A 22,269-nucleotide genomic window follows, 5' to 3' on the forward strand; every position below is an offset into this window, starting at 1 on the left:
ATTATTATTATTATTATTATTATTATTATTCTAGTACAGTATTATCATTATTATTATTATTAGTCGTAGTAGAAGTAGTATCATTATCATCATCTTGATCATCATAATCAATATTAATTAAACAAAAATTTGCTCATAGCATTTATTTATTTACATGCGACAAAATCAAGCCAAGGAGTAGGAACGAGTCTTGATCCGGTAGTGACGTCACCAACAGCTTCCGCTGACGAGACCGGCAACATGGCAGCGGACACGCAGGTATGTGTGGCTGGCTTTTTCAACACGATGAACTATTTTAAGCGAGTTCTAAGTCGTTCATCCGCCCGATTTGTTGTAGTCCCAATAATGAATTCAAACTGAGAGAAATGTTTTTACTCTCAATGAGATACGTGGCCAGAATTTATTTAGCTTAATGGCTAAGTAGCGAAGTGCTACGTAGCCTGAGAATCAGAATGCCTTCTATCAACATGCCTTGCGAGGAACAATGAACATTAATGTCAGCAAGGGAACATTTTGAAAAAGAACAAAAAACAAACACATCTTGATAGGGACTTAATGAATTATTTTTGGTGCAGTGTTTTACTATCTTCTAAATGAACAGACAATAGTTAGCTACCTTTGACTTGTATGAACCACTCTCACACCATTGCCATGCAGTCGATCAGATGGATATGTAAACCACGCCCCCGTTATTTGTTTGAGCTAAATTGAAATTATTTAGCCCCACCAATTAGTCGACGCGGAAACAGGAATTACTTCTCTGGCGATCACCATTTGATTTCTCAGTGAGGCCTTTAGGATGAACTTCCATTTACTATGATTAAAACTTGTAATATTCTGATGGGCCGTCATCGTGATTTGACTTTCCAAATGTACACCTACAAATATGTTAATTGATTGGCAGGGGGTAGTTTGCCGTCACTGGCAACTCTCCTGCTATTTTGCCGGCAACGCTTCTGCTATTTTGCCGTGAACGGCTCTGATTGGTCAATCGCCGACCGAGTCGTTTCTTGACTGGCTAAGAAGTTATTTTGTTTTGCCACCAAAGATAGGCTGCTATCACAATTATAAGCCTAATCCTAACAATAACACTGAGAACATATGGGCGATTGTCAAGGAATTGTAGTTTAATTTTAATTTTTTATAAAACTGGATTTGAACCTGTGCCCCTGCGCTTTTGGGGTGGCCGCCTTAACCATTATGCCATGTGCTAGTACACATTCACTGGCGCATAACTTGTACTTGTAGTTCTCGTGTGATTCACAGCAAAATAGTGCTAATTGCTAAGTTGTTGTTCACGGTAAAATATCCACTTTGTACAATAAATGCATAATGTTATTTGTCCCCCAGGTTTCCGAGACGCTGAAGAAATTTGCTTTAAACGTGACTACAGCTAGTGTGAAAGAGCGTAAGGAGATTTTTGGAGAGCTGAAACAATGTTTAAAGGGTAAAGGTGAGTTTATGGGTGCTTTTTGTTATGTAATATTCTTTTGGTTGTTAAAATCCAGTCACCAATGATGGTTGTGTTTTGGGCTGCTATTTATTTTAGAGTTACCCGAGCCTGCCATCAAAGGACTTTGCAAGCTCTTCTGCCTCACTCCTCACAGATACAGGTGTGTGCTAACTTGTGGTCTTATAGTCGTTTTGTCTTTTCTGTTATTAACAAGCAATTTTTTTGTATTTGTCAGAGATGCTGCATCCCGCAGAGAGCTCCTCTCCGCCATTGCTCAACTGGCTGAACGCCAGCCTGACATTCTGGTAATGAGCCTCCTCCATTGCCTTCTCAACAGTGGAGTTGTCAGTAAAAATGGAGAGCCGGGGTATGTACTTCATTTAACTGTTTTTGATTATTACAGTTGAGATCCAACATAGATGTAACTCTATTGATGACAGAAATACTAGCTACATAATGTTAATAAGGTTTATTGTGGAGTTTCTATGGCTGAATAATGGTGTGGTTGTTTCTTCATATTCACCAACCAACTCATACTTTGATTTTCAGGAAAAGCACAGGTTCTGCTGCCTTCATTGGCCTATCTTGGACCTGTCTTTTAGTCCCCGCTGTCTTTTCTGCTCCAGAGAAAAGACAAGGACCAACCTGGAATAAAATGGTAACTAACTAACTTAGATTTTATAGTTGTCATTTTTATACAGTTTAATTTCTCATTTATAGCTGGGATAGATTTCAGAGTTCAGACCCACTTGTGGTGAAATCTGCCATCATACTCCCACACACTTGAAACACATTTAAATACTTACTAAAACACATTTTAACTTTATAAAAGTGCACTTTTTGAAGTAGCGTTGAGTGAATGATAAACCGCAATGTAGCGGGGGTTCACTGTACTGTCTGCGAATGCATTCACATTATGACACTTACAAGGTAAACATAACTTTGTGACCTGAGTTATTTTTTTATTTTTTATTTTTTTATTTATTTTTGGTTGTTGTCACTCAGGTTCACGTTCAGAGCCTGCTTGTGGCTGAGGTAGTGGGTGGAGCCAAATCTACTGCTCAGAGGTCAAGCCTGAAGAATCTCACTCATCTTTGTGAGGAAGTGAGTATAATCATGGCGACATCATAATGTTGGTAGAGATCTGAACTCTTGGCTTCTTTCCCCAGAATCCAGGTTTAGTTGATCAGTACATCGGCACCTTGTTGAGTCTGGAGACAAATCCTACAACATTAGCCATGCTTGGTGTGTGTTTGGACTTCTGCACAGCTCAGAAGGACAAAGCTACAATTGACAAGCATAAGGTAATTTGTTTACATCGCATTATGGGCTGTAGATGTTTGTTATAGTTGTGCTAAATAAAGCTTGACTCACAACTTTGCTGTTTTCCAGAGCGCCATGTTGGACTTGTACATGAAGTCGGTCCTGATGAGCAAGACAAAAACCCATCAGCACATTCTGGACAAAAGTGGTTCCCTGTTGCGCCACGTCTCTCATGCCGAGTTCAAGGAGCTGCTTCTCCCCAGCATTCAGAAGACAATGCTGCGAAGTCCAGAGAATGCCATGCAGGGTGAGGTGCTCTCTGGATTCTCATGAGCGTGATGATTAATAAACCCCCTCTTATGCCTCAATTCCTAAGGGAGTGTCTCCTAATTAATCTCTCACCAGCAATTTCCTGCCTGTTGTCTGCACTGACTATTGATCTCAGTCAGTATGCCATGGATATTGGAAAAGCTATAGCAAGTAAGGGATTTAAATTATTTCTTTCTGGGTGCATTACTATTATTATTATTATTGTTATTATTATTATTATTATAATTATTGTTATTATTATTATTGTTGTTGTTGTTGTTAAACATTTGTCCATTTAGAAGTTGTTGTTGTTGTTATTATTATTTATTATTTAGGTCAACTGAAAGCCAACAATGCCCAGCTAATGGAGGAAGCAATCCAGGCCTTGCAGAACTTGGCCCAACAGTGCAGTGACTCCAGTGCTGTACAGGACATCGTCACACACCTTTTCAAGATTCTTGGAGGTGAACTAGATGTTTGCTATCAAGCCAATTTTCTTCACCGTATTATATTTCATGTGCAGCCTAATATTGCAATGTACGTGTTCACACTTTACAGGATCTGAAGGAAAGCTCACAGTTGTCACCCAAAAGATTAGTGTTTTGTCAGGTATGAGAAATATTAAGTGGTTTAACCTGATAAAGTACCGAAGAGATGATTAACCTGTGGTTTGTAAACTATTGTGATTGTAGGGATTGGCAGCTGCAGCCACCATGCAGTGTCAGGAAGCTCAAGCCAAGCTCTGAGTGCTGAAGTCACAGTGATGTTCATCCCTTTTTTGCAGCAGGAAGGTATCCTTGATTTTTATTTCTTTTTTTCCTCCACTCCTCTTTGTCGTTCTCTATTAGCTTACGAGAGGGCAAAGTCCATGGAGCTCTCGCTCTAAATATTTGCTTGATCAATAGCAGGAAATTGCCAAGACAGTAGGTAGATTTCCATCCACCTACTGGTATTTGAATTTTCAAGAAATGCGACAATTAAACTTGAATGGAAACGTTGGCAATTTAAAAAATTGCCTAAAATTCACAACAGTTTTTCTGCTTTGGGGGTGGTGGATTTTTTTCATTGTATTGATAAAATGAAAATGGCAATTTTGGCTTATGGAAGCAGGTTTTGCGAATAAACGATGACTGACCCGGATACCATGTTACAATCAGTCAATTGTCTTGTGGCTGAGAGACACTCTCATATAAAATCTCATAGTGCAGTCTCCTCTCAGTATTGGCAGAATAATGACAACGTTAACAGGCATAAGCCACGTTTAATTTGCTCATTTTCATTAAATTTGCTTACAAATTTTGAAAGTTGGTCGGAAGTCCCACTTGTGTTGTGTACACACAGGCACATGGATCATTTTTTTTGGCCTCAAAGATTTTTCCTGCCGATATTTTTTGTGTGACTTTACTCCTGTGTTAGAAGAAGTTACCGGTAGTTAGTGATGAAATATGGTGCATTCTGAAAATAAGTAAATAAATAAATAAATAATAGGTTCTATCACAGCCATAGGAACATAATGCCATCAAAAACCGAGGACTTCCTTTATGAAGTTATTTAGTGCTCATGTTGATACCTTAGACCTGTATCACAGCATAAGTACTACATATCAGTCAGTATTGATAATTATTGATTTTTTTTTAGCAATTAAAGAAATAAAAACAATTCAATTGATCAAAGATAGTTTAATATAAAACCCAACTTGCCACTACTTTCATTTTAGCAGGCTCATTATTGCCATAGTCCAATTAATGTTTTACTTGCCTGATAGTGACACTCATGCTTGAGGGTTGGACTTTGCTAACACTGGAACTTGCACGTCGAAGACGGTTTCTTCGACGTGCAAGTTCCCTGTCTTCAAGACAAGGATCTCCTTTCCTTCTATTGTACACCACCTATCCATTTTGAGGTGTTTAATCAATGCACAATCTAATTTTATTGCAGGAGTTGTACCGAGTCGATTAGTCATTTATTTGCACAAAGTTAAAGGTACAGTCAAGGATCTTTGTCAGTTTTTGAAAAATGCTACTTTCTCAATTTAGTTCACGAGGGCACCTTGGTGCACGGGGTGTCAGTGCTCTCCCAATGGAGCAGTCGCCTTACTGTGCAGATTCCAAATGCTCTGTTGGATTGGTTCCAAAAGGCATTCACCCTCAAAACCTCCACCTCTATGGTTCGCCATGCCTACATCCAGGCCATGCTAGGGGCCTTTAAAGGTCAGTTCTCACAACCCCTTTTACAATTATAGATTATGATATCACATTTGATTATTCGTAGCGTTCTCAAATTCTCACCACTTTGACCCCTTTTTCAGGTGACACTCTGGCCCAGGCGTCAGTCCTGATACCCTTGCTGTTCCAAACCGTAGAAAAAGCTGCAGCTCAAAGCTCCCAGCATGCTCTGCTCTCTGAAGGCGTGGCAGCTTCGGTTCTTTTGAGTCGACTGTCCCTACTTGAAACAATGACAGGTGATGTTCACGTATCTTATGGTTAAAAGCTATTGGCTGTAAGATTGACAGTTGACACCCATTCTACAGAAGCAAAATTCTCCACCTTTTGGAACTTGATCTTGGATGAGAAGAAGCCACTCTTTACGACAGAGAAGTTCCTCTCCCAGTCCAATCATGAAAGTGAGGCTCTTGTTATTATCAGTCATCATCATGTGTAAATTCAACATGTAAAGCAATGTTCCCGTCAATCGGTCTGTCTTTAGCTCAGCTGACTGTGCTGCAACTCTGCGAAAGACTTTTCTTGGATCATGCCCACAGGCTTAACACCAGCAAATCTCAGTGAGTTTGTGTTTTAAAGCATAATAAATGATTCTGCAAAAAAAGGATGAACATTGCATCATGTTGCATCTCTCGCAGGATGTACCAAAGTGCCACTGTGGCGGTCCTGTTGTCTCAGAGCTGGCGTGTGAGGAAACGGGCAAAACAGACAGTCCGAAAGTTGCTTTCATCCTTGGGCGGCTCTAACCTTGCCCAGGGCCTTCTCGGCGAACTCCGAGCTGTCATCAACAAACACAAAGTGCGAACTACAGTTTTTAAAAACAGCATTAACTTGGATTATGCGGAAGTGTAGAAAGGTTGTGACATGACTTTTGATTGTGTTTTGTCAGGTTATGACACCGGATGTGTTGGTGTTGGAGTCTGGAGAGCTGACTGAGCTTGGTCGCAACTACACTCGCCCACGTGTTCTGTTGGACGCGCTGCATGTTATCTGCGCCTCGGCTGGCCAATGGGGTGACCCTAGTGAATCAGAGAACTTGGCTATGGAGATCCTCATTGTTGCTCATCATCCATCCTTAGGTACAAGAAAGATCAGTTTTGTTTTATTTGCACAACTACCCTATTGGCAACTTTCTTCCTGTTTAGAGGTTTCTTGTGTGTTTTTTTTTACCTCCTGCTTATTCTATATGCATCTTTCAAAGTTGAAGCTCGCAGTGGTCTGTGGCCATTCCTGCTATCCTCCATGAACATAAAAGCAGAAGAATTCATAGAAAATAATCTGGAGGCTATTCTGCCACATCTGCTGGAGGTCAACACTGATAACCAGGTGAATCCCTAATATTCATATTAATGCCCTGATTTTGTTTATACTCACAAACATGAACTGTTTAAAAAAAAAAAAAAAAAAAGTGTACATATTTTGAGGCAAATTGTGATTCCTTTTTCTTCAGGCAGTGAAAAATGCTGTTGGCGCCCTCTGCAGCCTTTCTCCTGACAAGCTTTTACCTCGCGTTATCAGCCACGTAACAAAGCAGCTTTCCCAACCTGCTCTAGTTCATGTTACCAAGGAGGAGTACGCTATCATGCTGACTCCTGAGGGGGAACTTTATGACAACTCCATTATTGAGAGGTAATAAATACATTCCTATAGGTCTGTCATGTCACTGGCCTGTGATATTTTAATAATCTACTACTTTCTGTTACTCTTTTTCCCAGTGCACAGAAAGAGAACACCAAAAAGGGCAATATCAAGAAAGAGAACAAGGTGTACTCCTACAAGGAACAGATTTTTGGGCTTGAGTTACAGGAGGTAATTTAAAGTATATACCGGTGTGTATTTTAAAAATATCATATCTGGGTCTAAAAATGATTTGATTTCACAGGAGATTAAGAAGAAACGAGGCATCAAGGATGACGTGCAGCTCACCAGTAAACAGAAGGAAATGATTGAATTGCAACGTGAGAAGGAGCACTCTATTCGCAAAAGACTCCAAGGGGTAACAAACTATTTTTATTTTTATTTTTTCTGAATAAAACCCAATATGTGACTTTTATTCTTTTGTGTGTCTCATTTCCCCAGATTGATGTCGAGTTCCAGAGTGTTTTGGGCATCCTAGTGGCTGTTCTAAAAGAGAGACCAGCTCAGATCACCAGAGAGCTCCCATCAGTGTTCCAGGTTCTGATGCCCCTGTTGCACTCACCTCTGACCGCTCCACGCGTCCAGCAGGTCTTCTTGGACATTGGAGCGTGCCTCCTACCCCATCACCTCCAATATCTCGGTACCCGACTTGCTTCATCGTTGTATCCACAGACACGGCTGTTCAATTTGATCTCACAGTCTTGCGATGTAATGCTTTCTTCAAGGTGTTCTTGTTGGACATGTGACTTTACGATTGCTGAAGCCTGAGTGTGAACTGGATGTGGCCTGGGAGCAGGAGGACCTGGGCAAAGCAGTTACCCGCACTGTACAATTGCTACATCAGCGCACTGTCCCTCAGAGAGCTGGCAAGACAAGTGGTAAGGACAGCCGTGATCATTATCTGTCCAATTCTGTCCAAATATAAAGTGGTTTTAATCTTGTGCATTTGTTTTTTTATTCTTCCAGGTGTGACTCCACTTCCTGCACCAGCTTTTTGCTTCTGCTTTCCTTTCCTTAACGCCACACTCAGGGAGTCCTCAGGCAGTACAGAAGAGACAGAGAGCTTGATGACCAAATCTTTGCAAGTCATCCATGAGCATTGTCAGCTTCGGGCTCAGACAGATGAGGCCACCGTTATAGATGAGGTATATTCCATGCTGAAATTAAACACATAATCTATTTCGGTTGTTCTTGCATACACATTTGGAAAAACTGGTTTATTTTATTTTATTTTTTTATCTTCCCAGAATGGCCCTGAATTGCTTCCACGTGTCAACATGCTGATACTGCTGATCAGAGTTATTTCCACTGCTGCACCAAGACTTCAGGTACAATTTGCCAATCCAAGCATTATCTTTATGCCTGATGATGACTAATGTGTATTAATTTAAAAGTTAAAAGAAGCAAAAGCTGGCCATATTCTAGATCTGTTTTTGACATAAAGAGCACGTCAAGTCAATTTTTTTTTACAATATGTTCTATGCGGCCCCACTAGTCTAAACACTGCATTCTTGTGGAATATGAATTAAGCAGCAAATTCCACTTGTTTTTATTTTTCTCAGGGGCAGCCTTTGCCAAATGGCATTGCAGTTGCTCAGGTAATTGACCAAACTCAGAAAACAGGTGAGCCGTAATTGGTCGTTTTCTGAGAGCTTTGCAACTGTGATGTCATTTTCAGTCAGCAGCAAGTGGCAAAATGCCACACCCCTTTGAGATAGATAACAGTGGGTGGATTTTTCTGCTTAATTAATTAATTAATTAAGACAAAAAGATTTTGACCAAAATAATCGCAAAATAGCAACTGAAAAAAAAAAAAAAAAAACACACATTTTAAAAATGAATGTAAAATCTGTTTCATCAAACTTCTTTCGTCACATTATGTACATGAGTCGACATTAATTAAATATTTTAAGCCCAATATGACCCCATTGTTTTTCTGCATCGGTGTCATCTTGGATTGCGCAGTGCGAGCGGCACAATTTGACATGCCTTCCCAAATCTTTTATCAGGTGTTGGCGTCTCAGTGTCTAACAGCGCTGTGTAGCAGTGCTGGAGGAGGTGAGGGCTGCACAGTGGCAGAGCAGCCAGAGATAGATGTGCTGCTCAACGCCCTCCTTTCACCTTGCTTCTCTGTCCGTGATGCTGCTCTCAGAGTGAGTTTCAATTAAGCACTTTTTCTGGTTGTTTACGGTTCATCTTCACTTTGAATAAAGTGGTTACATTTTTCACAAAGAATCCCTTAAGAATTTGACAAATAGATTGACGGCAAGCTCGTTTGTCTGTGATTTTTTTTATTCTTATTTTTTTTCCAGGGATTGTCAGAGATGGAGTTTGCTTTGTCAACAGACAGCACGGAGCAGAGCGGACTGAGTTTGCTGCGCAGGCTCTGGGTCGCAAGGTTTGATACTGAAGAAGAGGGACGAGCCTTTGCTGAAAAGTATGCATTTATGAGGTTTTATGTGTATCCTTTTTCTGTTTGGTTTTAGAATCCCGACATTACATACTTTCTTTCCCCCCTAGCATTGTTGTACTTGCCAAAGAAAGCAGTATAAAGTAGTGCTATCATGTCTTTAAGTGGCAGCAAGAACAAGTTCAGCGTTTTAAATAGGCAATTTTGTGAATCCAAAGGGTAAAGTAATTTTTTGTTCCTCTCAGACTGTGGGTGTCTCTTGATCTGGAGTTGGTCCCGGAGCTCTGCTCCCTACTTATTGGAGACATCACTCACCATGAAGAGGCTGTTCGTTCCGCTGCAGCTGAAGCATTGTCAACTGCTGTTTCGCACTATACAGACCAATCCGCCCCAGTCCTTGGACAGCTAACTGAGCTCTACCACCAAAAACTTTATGTGAGAGTCTGCACTATACCAATTGTCGAAATGGATTATTTTGGGGTGCTGCTCGATTTGGAACCAAATTAAACAAATGTATTTATCTTGATGTTTATTAAAGAGACCACCTCCTGTGCTGGATACCTTGGGCAGAGTCATCTCTGAATCTCCACCTGATCAATGGGAAGCAAGGTAAGAGAGGAGAAAAGTCATCATTGGGTGGATCCAGGCTGAAGAAATCAAACAATGCAACTCCCGCTCAACCATTTTGCATTGAGATTGTTTGTCATTTATGGCTCCAGGTGTGGCATTGCTCTCACTCTCAACAAGCTGTCCCAGTACTTGGACGAATCTCAGGTGACTCCCCTTTTCCTCTTCTTTGTTCCTGATGCTCTGAATGACCGTCACACTGATGTGCGGCGCTGCATGTTGGATGCAGCCCTCTCAGCCCTCAACACACATGGAAAGGTGCGGCTCATTTCTGTTTTCACCATCACCAAAGTTTTCAATTTATTAATTTTCATATAATGTCATACAGTCGTTTGAGTCTTGAATTACATCCAAGTTGACGAGTCCTGGCATGTGATATCTGTTACAGGACAACGTTAGCTCCCTGCTGCCTGTGTTTGAGGAGTTTCTGAAAAACGCCCCCCAGGACGCCAGCTACGACGCTGTCCGTCAGAGCGTGGTCATTCTTATGGGCTCCTTGGCCAAACATTTAGACAAAAATGACCCAAAGGTCAAACCCATTGTGGCCAAGCTTATCACAGCTCTATCTACGCCGGCACAGCAGGTAAGAAACTTTGGCTAAAAACTCTTTATTTTTTTTAGTCTCGTTAACACAAATTAAAAAGAAGAAAATAATGATCCGTTTTTGATTGAATCTTTCAGATAATTCAGTAAATTTCCTCAAATTGTACGTTCTTAGTATAAGCCATATTGTGCTCCAACACACTGTCCTTCCTCGCGTAGGTTCAAGAGTCAGTGGCCAGCTGTTTACCTCCTTTAGTGCCCGCCATCAAAGAAGATGCTGCAGGGATAGTACGGAATCTGCTGCAGCTGCTGCTGGAGAGTGACAAGTATGCTGAGAGGAAGGGAGCCGCCTATGGCCTTGCTGGCCTGGTCAAAGGGCTCGGGATCCTGGCTCTCAAACAGCAGGAGATTATGGCAACGCTGACTGATGCCATTCAGGACAAGAAAAACTTCAGACGAAGGGAAGGTGAGTAATTGCCACAGAATTAAGCTTGCCACAAGACAAGCTGCTAAGATTCAACCCCACTAAAATGCCCAATAGCACAAAATGGACAGGTTGTAAAGATGGTGCACAACTTTTATTATTGTAACTTGTTTTTTTCCGAGATATTTTGTGATTTTTTTTATTTTATTTTATTTTTTGTGTAAAATGGCAACATTTTGCTTGTGTGTACTTTTCAAATATGTGGTGTTTGTACATGCACATGCACGTGCCCGTCTGCAGAAACATGAAAGCCCTTTTAACATTGCACCTTTGGGTGCTTGAGTCTCAAGCAGCATGCATCGTGTATCTTCTTCAAGCTCACGTTAACAGAGGTTGACATGCTCCTTGAGCTGCATGGCCACGGCGACATTAAATTAGTGTCGACACGGTCCATATTATTGACGGTACGAAAGCCAAACTAGCAAAGATGCCTGCACATTGTGATGCATGCAGTTGCACATAATGCTCCACAGTCAAATCAAGGGAACTGGGAACAACTGGGAATAACCTTTTTAGTTGTGAGAATGTGATTTTTTGGAGATTTTCTCCTCCCCAAATGTTCTGTATTAGTAAAGTGAATGCATATTGATGTTTCATTTCTTCCAGGGGCACTTTTTGCTTTTGAGATGCTGTGCAACATGTTAGGAAAACTGTTTGAGCCTTATGTTGTCCATGTGCTGCCGCACCTCCTGCTTTGCTTTGGAGATGGAAATCAGTATGTAAGAGAGGTGAGCAAGAAAATCAATTCCTAGTGTTTTTCTCTTTTTTTTTAACATATATATATATATATATATATATATATATATATATATATATATATATTTTACTTCTCAAATCAGTTTCACATATTTTTTTTATTTTTATTTTTTTATTTTTTATTTTTGAATGTGTTCATAATTCCTCATCCTTTTACCAGGCTGCTGATGACTGTGCCAAGGCAGTGATGAGGAACTTAAGTGCACACGGTGTGAAACTAGTTCTACCTTCTCTGCTAGTGGCCCTGGAAGAGGAGTCGTGGCGGACTAAAGCAGGTCTGCACAGACAACACGCAAACATAAACCACGTGTATTGAAAGTGTTGCCATTGGCATACTATATCTAATCTCCCAACTGTGCTTTTCAAGGCTCCGTGGAGTTACTTGGTGCCATGGCCTTCTGTGCACCTAAGCAGTTGTCTTCCTGTCTGCCAAGCATTGTTCCCAAACTGACCGAAGTGTTGACTGACTCCCATGTGAAGGTGCAGAAAGCTGGTCAGCAGGCTCTCAGACAAATTGGCTCAGTCATCCGTAACCCTGAAATTCTTGGTAAGAGTTTAAAAAGTATATATATTCTGCACTTCTCAAGAATAACTAGCTCTGGGTTTTACCTGATTAGCATTTTATGCTTGACACAGAACTGCCTAGCCTGTTCATGTTTTGTAGCATCAAATAAAATTTATTTGGTTAGTCAATGGCTCAGACTTTTCCATAAATCAGGTCAAAGGACCAAGGCTAACTGTCTTCATCCGGTCGCTTAATCAAAGTCCAGTGATGTTACAATATCAGCATCTGATCCCAACACGGTGGCTTACGGGTCGAGAGAAATGGCTTAAAAGGTGAAAACTGATTTCACATGTATATGTGAAAAATACAGTACTCTATAACCTTATGTGCTTCAAATGGGGGTATGATAATTTGTCGCATCTCTTCAGGTTGATCGCTCGAACTGTCTGCAATTGTCAGGACACTCAAGATAGTTGAAATTAAGTTTCTGACGCTCCTTATGAGTCATTTTGTATTGTGGTATGTTTTAATAATGACTGTTATTATTCCTTTCCCAGCTATAACACCCATCCTGCTGGATGCACTCACCGATCCATCCCGAAGGACCCAGACATGTCTTCAAACCCTTCTGGACACCAAGTTTGTTCACTTCATTGATGCTCCTTCCCTCGCCCTCATCATGCCCATCGTCCAGAGAGCCTTCCAGGATCGTTCGACGGATACTCGCAAGATGGCCGCTCAGATTATTGGAAATATGTATTCCCTTACCGACCAGAAGGTACTGTTCTTCGCCATACAATACTTCATAACATTTTGTTAAGCTACAGCATAATATTCTATAGCTCAATCAACCACTGTGATATGTTTATGTTGTGTGGTAGGATCTGTCACCGTACCTGCCAAGTGTCATTCCTGGACTGAAGACCTCTTTGTTGGACCCAGTGCCTGAGGTGGGATCAGTGATAGACAAATGGAGCTGCAGTTGTCTGTGTATATGTGTCTGTCTGAAGCTAATACTGTAGCTGCTTCTCTCCAGGTGCGTACTGTGTCGGCCAAAGCCCTGGGCGCCATGGTGAAGGGAATGGGTGAATCCTGCTTTGACGACCTTCTGCCATGGCTTATGGAGACGTTGGCCTCTGAGCAGAGCTCAGTAGATCGTTCTGGGGCAGCCCAAGGTCACTAACATTGCTTCTGGTTTCTGTCGTTTAAAGTAAAGTGACTGAAATTGCTGAGAGGATGGAATTTGTGATGTATTCAGGACTGGCTGAGGTGATGGCTGGACTTGGAGTTGAGAAGCTGGACAAACTGATGCCAGATGTGGTGCAAACTGCTAGTAAAGTGGATATTGCTTCCCATGTCAGAGATGGCTACATCATGATGTTCATCTACTTGCCTCTCACTTTTGGAGACAAATTTACTCCCTATGTCGGGCCCATCATCCCCTGTATCCTGAAGGTAATTCTCTGGTTTGAAGTTACTACCATCTCCTCTTCCTCTTCTTCTTCCGCTTCTTCTTCCTCTTCTTCAAAAGCATGGTAGTCAAACCGCTACGCGACCCATGCCTACATGGTGCACGTTTCTTCTGAACCATATACGTATTCAATATTTTGCTAAAAAATAAAATATTCAGTTCAATAGGAAAAAACTAGGTTTTTATTTACCCAAATATTTCAATAAGGTAATTTTAGAGCTGTAACTTTAATACCATGATACTCCAATATTTTTGCCCAAGGTTATCATACTGTCAGAATCTATCAGCCAATGCCGAGTCACATGCAATACTCCTGTTTTGATAAACAATCTCACTTGCTTGAATAGAAACACACATTAATCATCTTGCCCTGTTGTGTTAATTGTACACTCTCATATGTCAAACCTTTATACCTTAACCTCACTATATGCTTATATATAGACTTTATTTTAATGCTAATACATAACTAATACAGATGTAGTCTTTGCACTTACTTTGAATGTTCTTATTATTTGAATAGATTATCTTAACATTTCCGGTGTGATCCACCAGGCTCTGGCTGATGAAAATGAATATGTGAGAGACACGGCGCTACGAGCTGGCCAACGCATAATCAGCATGTATGCAGAGACTGCAATTGCCCTCTTGCTTCCTGAACTAGAGCAGGGGCTGTTTGATGACCTCTGGAGAATCAGGTCAGCAAAACATAGTCTCCGTAAAGTCTAGAGATTGGGCCGATGTTACGTCAATATCCGTTTAACTGTGTTGTTGTTGCTTTCCAGGTTCAGTTCTGTCCAGCTGCTTGGAGATCTGCTGTTCCATATCTCTGGAGTGACAGGAAAGATGACCACCGAGACCGCATCAGAGGATGACAACTTTGGTACGGCCGCATCAAACAAAGTAAGAACCTATCTTTTAACCAGATAATTATTTCTGAGTCATTTTAAAATGGAATCAGAGTAGTGTGTTTTGGACAAAAAGAAGACCATCTCTATCTTTAAACATTTGATGTTTTGCAGTGGCTAACTTAAATTGTCTCACTTTTAGGCTATCATTTCAGCTCTTGGAGCTGAGCGGCGTAACCGTGTCCTTTCCGGCCTCTACATGGGTCGTTCTGACACCCAGCTGGTAGTTCGACAGGCATCTCTTCACGTGTGGAAGATAGTGGTGTCCAACACACCACGAACCCTTCGAGAAATCCTCCCAACGCTCTTTGGCCTCCTGCTCGGCTTCTTGGCGTCCACCTGCCCTGACAAGAGAACAGTATGTATAGCTGATAATTACTTTATTTTATTTTATTTTTTTATTTTTATTTTTTTTTTTTTTTTTTTTTTTTCCCCCTCCCCTCTCACACTAATTTGTGTGATTTCAGATCGCTGCCCGGACACTGGGTGATCTGGTGAGGAAGCTGGGTGAGAAGATTCTTCCAGAGATTATTCCCATCCTGGAACAGGGTCTACGTTCTGACAAGAGTGATGAAAGGCAGGGTGTCTGCATTGGTCTCAGTGAGATCATGAAGTCCACCAGCAAAGATGCGGTTAGTCATACAAATGCATTTTCTTCAGTACATCTGCACTTTTGTAGTAATGTTCTATTTCCAAATGTTGCCTTTCCTTTTTAAAATTCATGTTTAAGCAGCAAACTTATTCCGAGAAATAGGTTCACGTCTTTTAAGCATTGCCGAGATGCGACTTCAAAATGTCTACTACCAATAAACAGTCCTATTTGTGAGGGAGAGGAAAAAAAAGCTTCCATTAAATGCTGATACCCTATGCTATGCTTGTACTGTAAGACAACTGTATGTACTGTACACATAACATGCTAAATCATTATGGGTCAAGCAGATCTTTACTATTAAATCTGATTGGCTGCATGTCATTGTTCCACAGGTGCTGGTCTTCTCTGAGTCTCTGGTCCCCACTGTAAGGAAGGCTCTCTGCGACCCACTTGAAGAGGTCAGAGAGGCTGCAGCCAAAACTTTTGAGCAGCTCCATGTAACCATTGGTCACCAGGCGCTGGACGACATCCTGCCTACTCTGCTGAAACAGCTTGTAAATTATTAAAATTTTAATGTTCTAACAGTATTTTTTTTTTTTTTTTTTTTTTTTTTTTTTTTTTTTTTTTTTTTTTTTTTTTTTATAAACTCAAGCTTTGCTAAATCTTTTCCCAGGATGATGAGAACACAGCTGAGTTTGCTTTGGATGGCTTGAAGCAAGTCATGGCAGTCAAGAGTCGATCGGTGCTGCCATATTTGGTGCCAAAGGTAGCAGTTGCGTATAATAACGATAGAAGAATAATATTATCGTGTCTAACTAAAACAAATCCTGTGCTCCCAGCTGACTGCTCCTCCTGTGAACACTCGTGTATTGGCCTTCCTGTCAGCTGTGGCAGGTGATGCCCTGACCCGCCACCTGGGCGTCATTCTCCCCGCCCTTTTGTCCTCACTTAAAGGAAAACTAGGAACAGAAGATGAACCTCAGGTAAAACTTAGAAGCTATCATATCTGCTGTTTTTTTTCTTTTTTCTTTTTTTCCCCCACATTGCTGATGAATGTTATTTACATTGCATCAGGAGTTGTGCAGTTGTCAAACAGTGATCCTCTCCGTGGACGATGAAGTGGGCCAACGCATCATCATAGATGATCTGTTGGAGGCGACTCGAAACGCAGACGCTGGCCTCAGGCAGGCCGCGGTTACGATCCTCAATGCCTACTTTGCCCGCACACGCCTGGACTACAGTGCCCACACACGCGACCTGCTGTCAGGCCTCATCCACCTCCTTAATGACACCAACGCAGAGGTTCTGTCTCAGAGCTGGGACACAATCAACTCCATCACTAAGGTGCGAATCAACGTTTACAATATAGTTTGCTTCTGGGGTCATTCATTGACTCACTGTTGTTTTTGTTGTTGTTGTTTGTTTGTTTTTCCCCCAAAAGAAACTGGATGCAAGCAGTCAGCTGGCTCTAATTGATGACCTTCATCGAGACATTAGATCAGCAGCTGCTGATGTAAAAGGTCAACACCTACCTGGTTTCTGTCTGCCCAAAAAGGTTTGGTTGTTTCTGTTTCACTATCAATAATCAGGTAGATTATGTTGAAAATGTCGATGCACTCCACAGTGCAATTCTCCGTTGCTATTGTCAAGACGTGCAGCGTTTAACAACTTTTATTGAGCCAAGGCACATACAATAGTGTGATTAAAAAATGTCAATATATTTAGTAAACATTGTACCCAGATGTGATTTAAAGAACAGTTTTCATTATTATGACACACTAAAGAAATGCATCAAAATGGTGAAAAATGGAATCTATGCTTACACTAGCACATTTTTGCGTTTTACAGGGTGTTACTTGCATCCTGCCTGTCCTGAGGGAAGGTGTCCTCACTGGTAGTCCCGAGCAGAAGGAAGAAGCAGCCAAAGCGTTAGGAGGGGTTATTAAATTGACATCCCCTGAAGCTCTTCGGCCCTCTGTGGTCAACATCACTGGGCCCCTCATTCGCATCTTAGGTGACCGCTTTGCCTGGACGGTGAAGACGGCGCTGTTGGAGACTCTCACCCTTCTTCTGGCAAAGGTCTGTTGAAAGGTTATTTTCTTGGAATCACTGCTTCATCGAGAAAAAATAGCAGAGCTTCACTCCAACGTCTGGTGTTCCATCTTCTAGGTGGGTATCGCGCTGAAGCCCTTCCTGCCTCAGCTGCAGACCACCTTCCTAAAGGCCCTGCAAGATTCAAGCCGTGCGGTGAGATTGAGGGCTGCCGAAGCCCTGGGGCAGCTGGTTTCTATCCACAGCAAGGTTGACCCACTTTTCACAGAGCAACTCTCTGCCATTCGCAACGCAGAGGACTCTGGAGTCAGGTGTGTGCACGTTTTGGGGTTTGTGGTTACTCAAGTATTTGTTGATTCCGATGTGAAGATAAGTTCCTACTGAGATATTATTTTGGCTTCCAAGTTACATATGTATAGTTTATGTTCGTTTATGTTGGATCCCAGCATGGTAAAAAAAAACAAAAAACTAAACAAAAAACAGATTTTGCTTTTTTGTCAGCGATAAAGGGTAAATTGAAAGTAACTCCCCAATCTCGCCACCAGGTGGCACAACTACACTGTTGGTGACTTTTTCAAATAATTCCAGAAAGGAAAAGACATTAGGACAAAATGAAACATGGGTATAGCATGCTAGATAGTCACTGCAGTATGTCAAGGCGCTTTATACTCTGTCAATTATTTATGCAAATTTAAGGGAAGTTAAGGATCATTTCCGAATTGGTGTTGTGGTTTTAAGAAATTCCAGGTAGGGTGCAATTTGCTTTCATCTCTGCAAAGCTAGGTTATCACCTCTGCTAAGTAAATTGTTATCAGTCACCATCACCAACTCCACTTAAATTGTCACCACATTCAATTGCGTCATACGTAGCCACTCGAGCAGTACAATGTTAACACTAGCTTTAATGTTATTTTGTGGATATACAGAAGTATTTTTTGGCGACCTTACAGAGTAGTTAAATTGTCTGCTACCGTACTACTAGGATTACTATTCAGTCAGTAAATGTCTTTTTGTGTATGTGCGGTGCAGTGCTGCTAATTTAGTGCAGGATTATTCAGCATTGGAACAACAACTACTGTGGTTCACACTTTGAACACACCCAGCCATAAATAGAGCCGTGAACCGAGAAGATTTAAACCCAAAACAAACCATGAATTGACCTTTTTCTAGTTGCTTTGCTGAAGGGAAAGCAAATTAAATTAAGCTGCATAAATGCCAAAAGCAAAGAAATGATCTTCCACTGATAGCATCACATATCAAACAAGTCAGAACTTTTTTTTTTCCCATTTGCCTTTTTTTTTCTGAACTGTAACATTGCTGGCAAATAATTTAATAAGTGAATGTATGTTTACCCTCTAGTCTTTTTTTTTTTTTTTTTTTTTTTTTTTTTTTTTTAAAGAGTGACACTGCATTCCTCATAAAAAAAAATGCAACTATCACCAACAACTTGTGATTATTATGTTTTGCTACTATGTTTTTTTTTGTTTAACACACTTTGTCTTTGACAGGGAGACAATGCTCCAAGCTTTACGGTTCGTCATTCAAGGGGCTGGGTCAAAGGTAGACCCAAACATCCGCAAGAACATCACCACCACATTACTAGGCATGCTGGGACATGACGAGGTATGACATTGCACGCTGATAACGTGAAGCATTAAACAGGGTTGAGAAGGTTTTCTGTGCCACAAAGCCTTTACGTCCCATAAAATTCCTGAAAATAAAGTGCAACTGTAGACGCGTTTCAGAAATGTTTTGTGGTATTGGCCTTTTTTTTCTGTGAGCGCTGATGAAGCGGAAGTCTGTGAGAGAGGATGTGGTTTACAACAGGGTGGTTAAAGTCTTTAAGTCTTACTTTAAGTCTCAATACAGACAAAAAAAAGTTTGCAAGGGCACGGAACACCTGAACATCAGCGCAGACGTGGCCACTCTTTGTGCGCCAATCGCGTCTCTCCTTCCATGTTATGGTCGACCTCTCAGGGTGGTGTGCAAATAAATGCTAAAATATTTAAATAAATACTTTTGAGGGATTTCGTTAAGCATAATACGTTTCGTGTCTGCCTCCCTGCTTGTGAGCCCTCTCATCTGTGTGTGTTGTGTGTGTGCTTGCACAAATAGGATGCCACTCGGATGGCTTCAGCTGGCTGTATTGGTGAACTCTGCCCTTTTCTGTCGGAGGAGGAGCTGAAGAGTGTCTTGCTTCAGCACATCTTGGGTTAGTAGCTACTCTAAAGGCATCGTTATTGTCACATAACATTCTCTTGAGTTTTGCTTTCATAGGTTTCGACATAAGTGTCTGTTTTTTTTTTTAAGAACGTAATGACTTGCGATTATGACCGCAACTCAACTTTATTCGTAAAGTGCTTTAAGAACAGGCATTGCTGTATACAAAGTGCTGTACATGAAACATAAATATCGGTTGTGCAGTAAAGAACCAAACCCTGGCAGGTTTTGGTGCAATCTTGTGGCGCCCTTGAGTGTTGGGGGAATCGGTGGAGTTTTCAGTGAATAGCACAGCATAGGTTCCAAATAGGGGAATTTGTGAATAGTGAATTATTATTGAATGAATGCATCTCAATTTAGAGAGTTGTTTGTATGTCAGTGAGTGGACTTTCTCTGTACATTAATCATGTCTTTCTTCATCAGCAATATGGTATTTGAGAAAACTAATACTAAGTTGTCTCTGGATTCAGCGGACATGTCAGGGGTGGACTGGATGGTGCGTCACGGCCGGAGCTTGGCTCTCGCCATAGCTGTCAAGTGTGCACCTGAGAAGCTGTGTGGGAAGGAATACTGCGACACCGTGACGGAGACCATTTTGACCAACGCCACTGCTGATAGGGTGAGCAGAAAGTTTGCTGTGTGCGTGCGTTTAGCGGACCTCTACTCTTTGCCTACTGCTGGTCTAAATGTTTGTTTTTTTTCCCTGTGAGTACTGCTCCAGCACACCCATGACTCTAGTAAGCTTTTCAACTACTTTTGTACTCACGTTTTGGTGGTGAAAAGCATTATTCATGTCACTCTCTACTTGATCATGTTTTAATATTATAAAATAAATAACTTATTTTTTAACTTTCCATTATACATGTTTTTTTGTATCAGATGAATATTTGAGATTATTATTTTTTTAACAATATTTACATGTTCTTTGTAGAAAAGCTTTTAAAATTGATACGGTTTGATAGTTAGAAAATATCTTGTATGTTGATAGCACAACTCTAATGAATGAATGACTTGACGTGGCTCCGCTTACAGATTCCCATCGCTAGCAGTGGGATCAGAGGGATGGGATTCCTGATGCGACATCAGCTCAGCGCGGATGGAAGCAGTAACGTTTCCCAGCGCTTCATCACACAGTTTGTCAAGGTTAGTTATGCAGTACATAATAATAATAATCAACCATCAATTTGTTCATGATCCCAATATTTTAGGCTGCATTTTCACTGCAGTTCCAAGCACTGAATTTAATGCATATAAAGTGCTGCTTTAACTGGACAGCGACAATAAAACATTTTGCAATCCTGCTGTTTTTTTTAGCATAGCATGTAGCATATTCAATATCAATGTTTAGGACTATGAGCATTGAATTATGTAGTAGATGCGTGTTCCTTGTCTGTGTGTCCCCGCAGTGTCTTCAGAACCAGTCCAGTGACATCCGGCTGGTGTCCGAACGGGTGCTGTGGTGGATCTTCAAAGAGCCGGGGGCACCCGCCATGGAGGCCAATCACATGAAGCCTTTGTTGAAGACTCTTTTGGACAACACCAAAGATAAGAACACCAGCGTCAGAGCGCAGAGCGAGCACACCATCGTTAACCTATTGCGACTCCGGCAGGGAGAGGAATGCTTGCAGGTCAGACCACTGACTTGACACAATATGCTGTGTTGTAGATGGAAATAATTGACAGTCATGTTGCGCTTTATTACGTTGTGCCTTTTTAGATGATGACGGCCATTCTGGACACCGCAAGTAACGACCTCCTGTCAGAGTGCCATCGCCGCTCTTTGAAGAAGATTGCCAGTCAGCAAGACTCCAATGAAGAAATAGATGATACCATATTAACGTGATGGAACCGAACCGGACTGAGCTATTTGATAATGTCAGCCAAAAAAAAAAAAAATGATCGACTGATGTGATCTCCACTCTAGCAGAGCTCCAGACACAACACAATCACCCGCTCATGTTGCTCTGTTTTCCAGCACAGGAACTCAGGATACTTGCCAGCTAACCAAAAAAAAAGAAAAAAGCAAGACCAGACCTGTAGTTCACGCTCAACTTTTTATCACCGCCCCTTTTGTCTTCAGATGCACAATTTCAGAGTATTATTTTGCAATGGCATCAATCTCAACGTTAAATCTACTCTTTCAATTTAGAATATCATGTTTTCTGATTTGGCAGACTCCAAATTTACATTTATTCGGCTTTCAAAATGTATTAAAATTCAGGTTATAGTTGTGCTGGACTACGAGTATTTTTCAGCCCCCAAATGGTGTAACGTGTCAGTCAAGTGTTGTACAGACACAGATACAAATGTTGTTTTTCAATGTGCCACAGGTTCCTATGCTGAGAAACAGATATTGGTTAATATTTCAAACCCTAATCACCCCCTCCAACAAATCTTAGTTTGTTGTTTTAACGGCCTTTAAAACTAAAATAAAACTTCTTTTAATTTATCAATTTTTACAGGTTATTTTCCAGTGAGGCCAATTCTGTTCAGATTTTTTTTTCTCCCCCTCACTTATTTTTACTAAAATGATTTGTGATGGCATATTACACACATCTATAACTTTTTGGTTGTTGATTGATTTGTGTAAGAGACATTAGGGGTGGGGTGCAGTGTCTACAACAGCAAACATTCTTATCCCATTGATGTGGTTGTAAAAAGGCAATACAAAATAATAAAAAAAATCTTCATACTGTACAACAAATTATTTTGATGCATTTTATTTAATGTCATGTTGATGTCCATTAATTTCTTTCAGGCTCAGCTTTGGTATGAAAATTAAAGCAGCTAGAGTCTAATCGTAGGGGGCTATACCCAAT

General features: G+C 41.0%; 1 protein-coding gene across 2 annotated transcripts; it reads left to right on the top strand.

The window, feature by feature from the left end:
• Nucleotides 1-202: 202 nt before the first annotated feature.
• On the top strand, nucleotides 203-22,157 carry gcn1 (GCN1 activator of EIF2AK4). Of its 2 annotated transcripts, XM_077520950.1 has the most exons (58): nucleotides 203-258; nucleotides 1,351-1,453; nucleotides 1,550-1,613; nucleotides 1,689-1,820; nucleotides 2,003-2,111; nucleotides 2,459-2,557; nucleotides 2,623-2,757; nucleotides 2,846-3,023; nucleotides 3,122-3,196; nucleotides 3,361-3,489; nucleotides 3,584-3,634; nucleotides 3,718-3,816; nucleotides 5,062-5,235; nucleotides 5,334-5,486; nucleotides 5,556-5,648; nucleotides 5,732-5,807; nucleotides 5,886-6,045; nucleotides 6,137-6,326; nucleotides 6,449-6,573; nucleotides 6,698-6,876; nucleotides 6,963-7,056; nucleotides 7,130-7,243; nucleotides 7,327-7,525; nucleotides 7,611-7,763; nucleotides 7,852-8,030; nucleotides 8,133-8,213; nucleotides 8,895-9,038; nucleotides 9,198-9,322; nucleotides 9,541-9,730; nucleotides 9,834-9,904; nucleotides 10,015-10,180; nucleotides 10,311-10,505; nucleotides 10,685-10,931; nucleotides 11,556-11,677; nucleotides 11,866-11,980; nucleotides 12,073-12,252; nucleotides 12,768-12,988; nucleotides 13,092-13,160; nucleotides 13,247-13,385; nucleotides 13,469-13,665; nucleotides 14,234-14,376; nucleotides 14,464-14,581; nucleotides 14,729-14,944; nucleotides 15,054-15,218; nucleotides 15,571-15,732; nucleotides 15,852-15,944; nucleotides 16,018-16,161; nucleotides 16,253-16,522; nucleotides 16,620-16,733; nucleotides 17,027-17,257; nucleotides 17,348-17,541; nucleotides 18,739-18,853; nucleotides 19,346-19,442; nucleotides 19,921-20,069; nucleotides 20,161-20,187; nucleotides 20,483-20,593; nucleotides 20,857-21,078; nucleotides 21,168-22,157. In XM_077520950.1, the coding sequence occupies exons 1-58, from the start codon at nucleotides 241-243 to the stop codon at nucleotides 21,291-21,293; spliced, it is 8,040 nt and encodes a 2,679-aa protein (XP_077377076.1). In that variant the 5' UTR covers nucleotides 203-240; the 3' UTR covers nucleotides 21,294-22,157. The 2 variants fall into 2 exon arrangements, with proteins under 2 accessions (XP_077377076.1, XP_077377077.1); XM_077520951.1 differs by lacking the exon at nucleotides 20,161-20,187.
• The last annotated feature ends 112 nt before the right edge of the window (nucleotides 22,158-22,269 follow it).

The sequence above is a fragment of the Festucalex cinctus genome, chromosome 5 (genome assembly GCF_051991245.1).
Source record: "Festucalex cinctus isolate MCC-2025b chromosome 5, RoL_Fcin_1.0, whole genome shotgun sequence".
Lineage (NCBI taxonomy): Eukaryota > Metazoa > Chordata > Actinopteri > Syngnathiformes > Syngnathidae > Festucalex > Festucalex cinctus.

Excerpts from the sequence above, each read along its gene's own strand:
- gcn1 (XM_077520950.1), top strand. Across the intron at positions 5,487-5,555 it reads CCTACTTGAAACAATGACAG|AAGCAAAATTCTCCACCTTT; the intron begins GTGATGTTCACG and ends CCCATTCTACAG. Across the intron at positions 7,244-7,326 it reads TTCGCAAAAGACTCCAAGGG|ATTGATGTCGAGTTCCAGAG; the intron begins GTAACAAACTAT and ends TCATTTCCCCAG.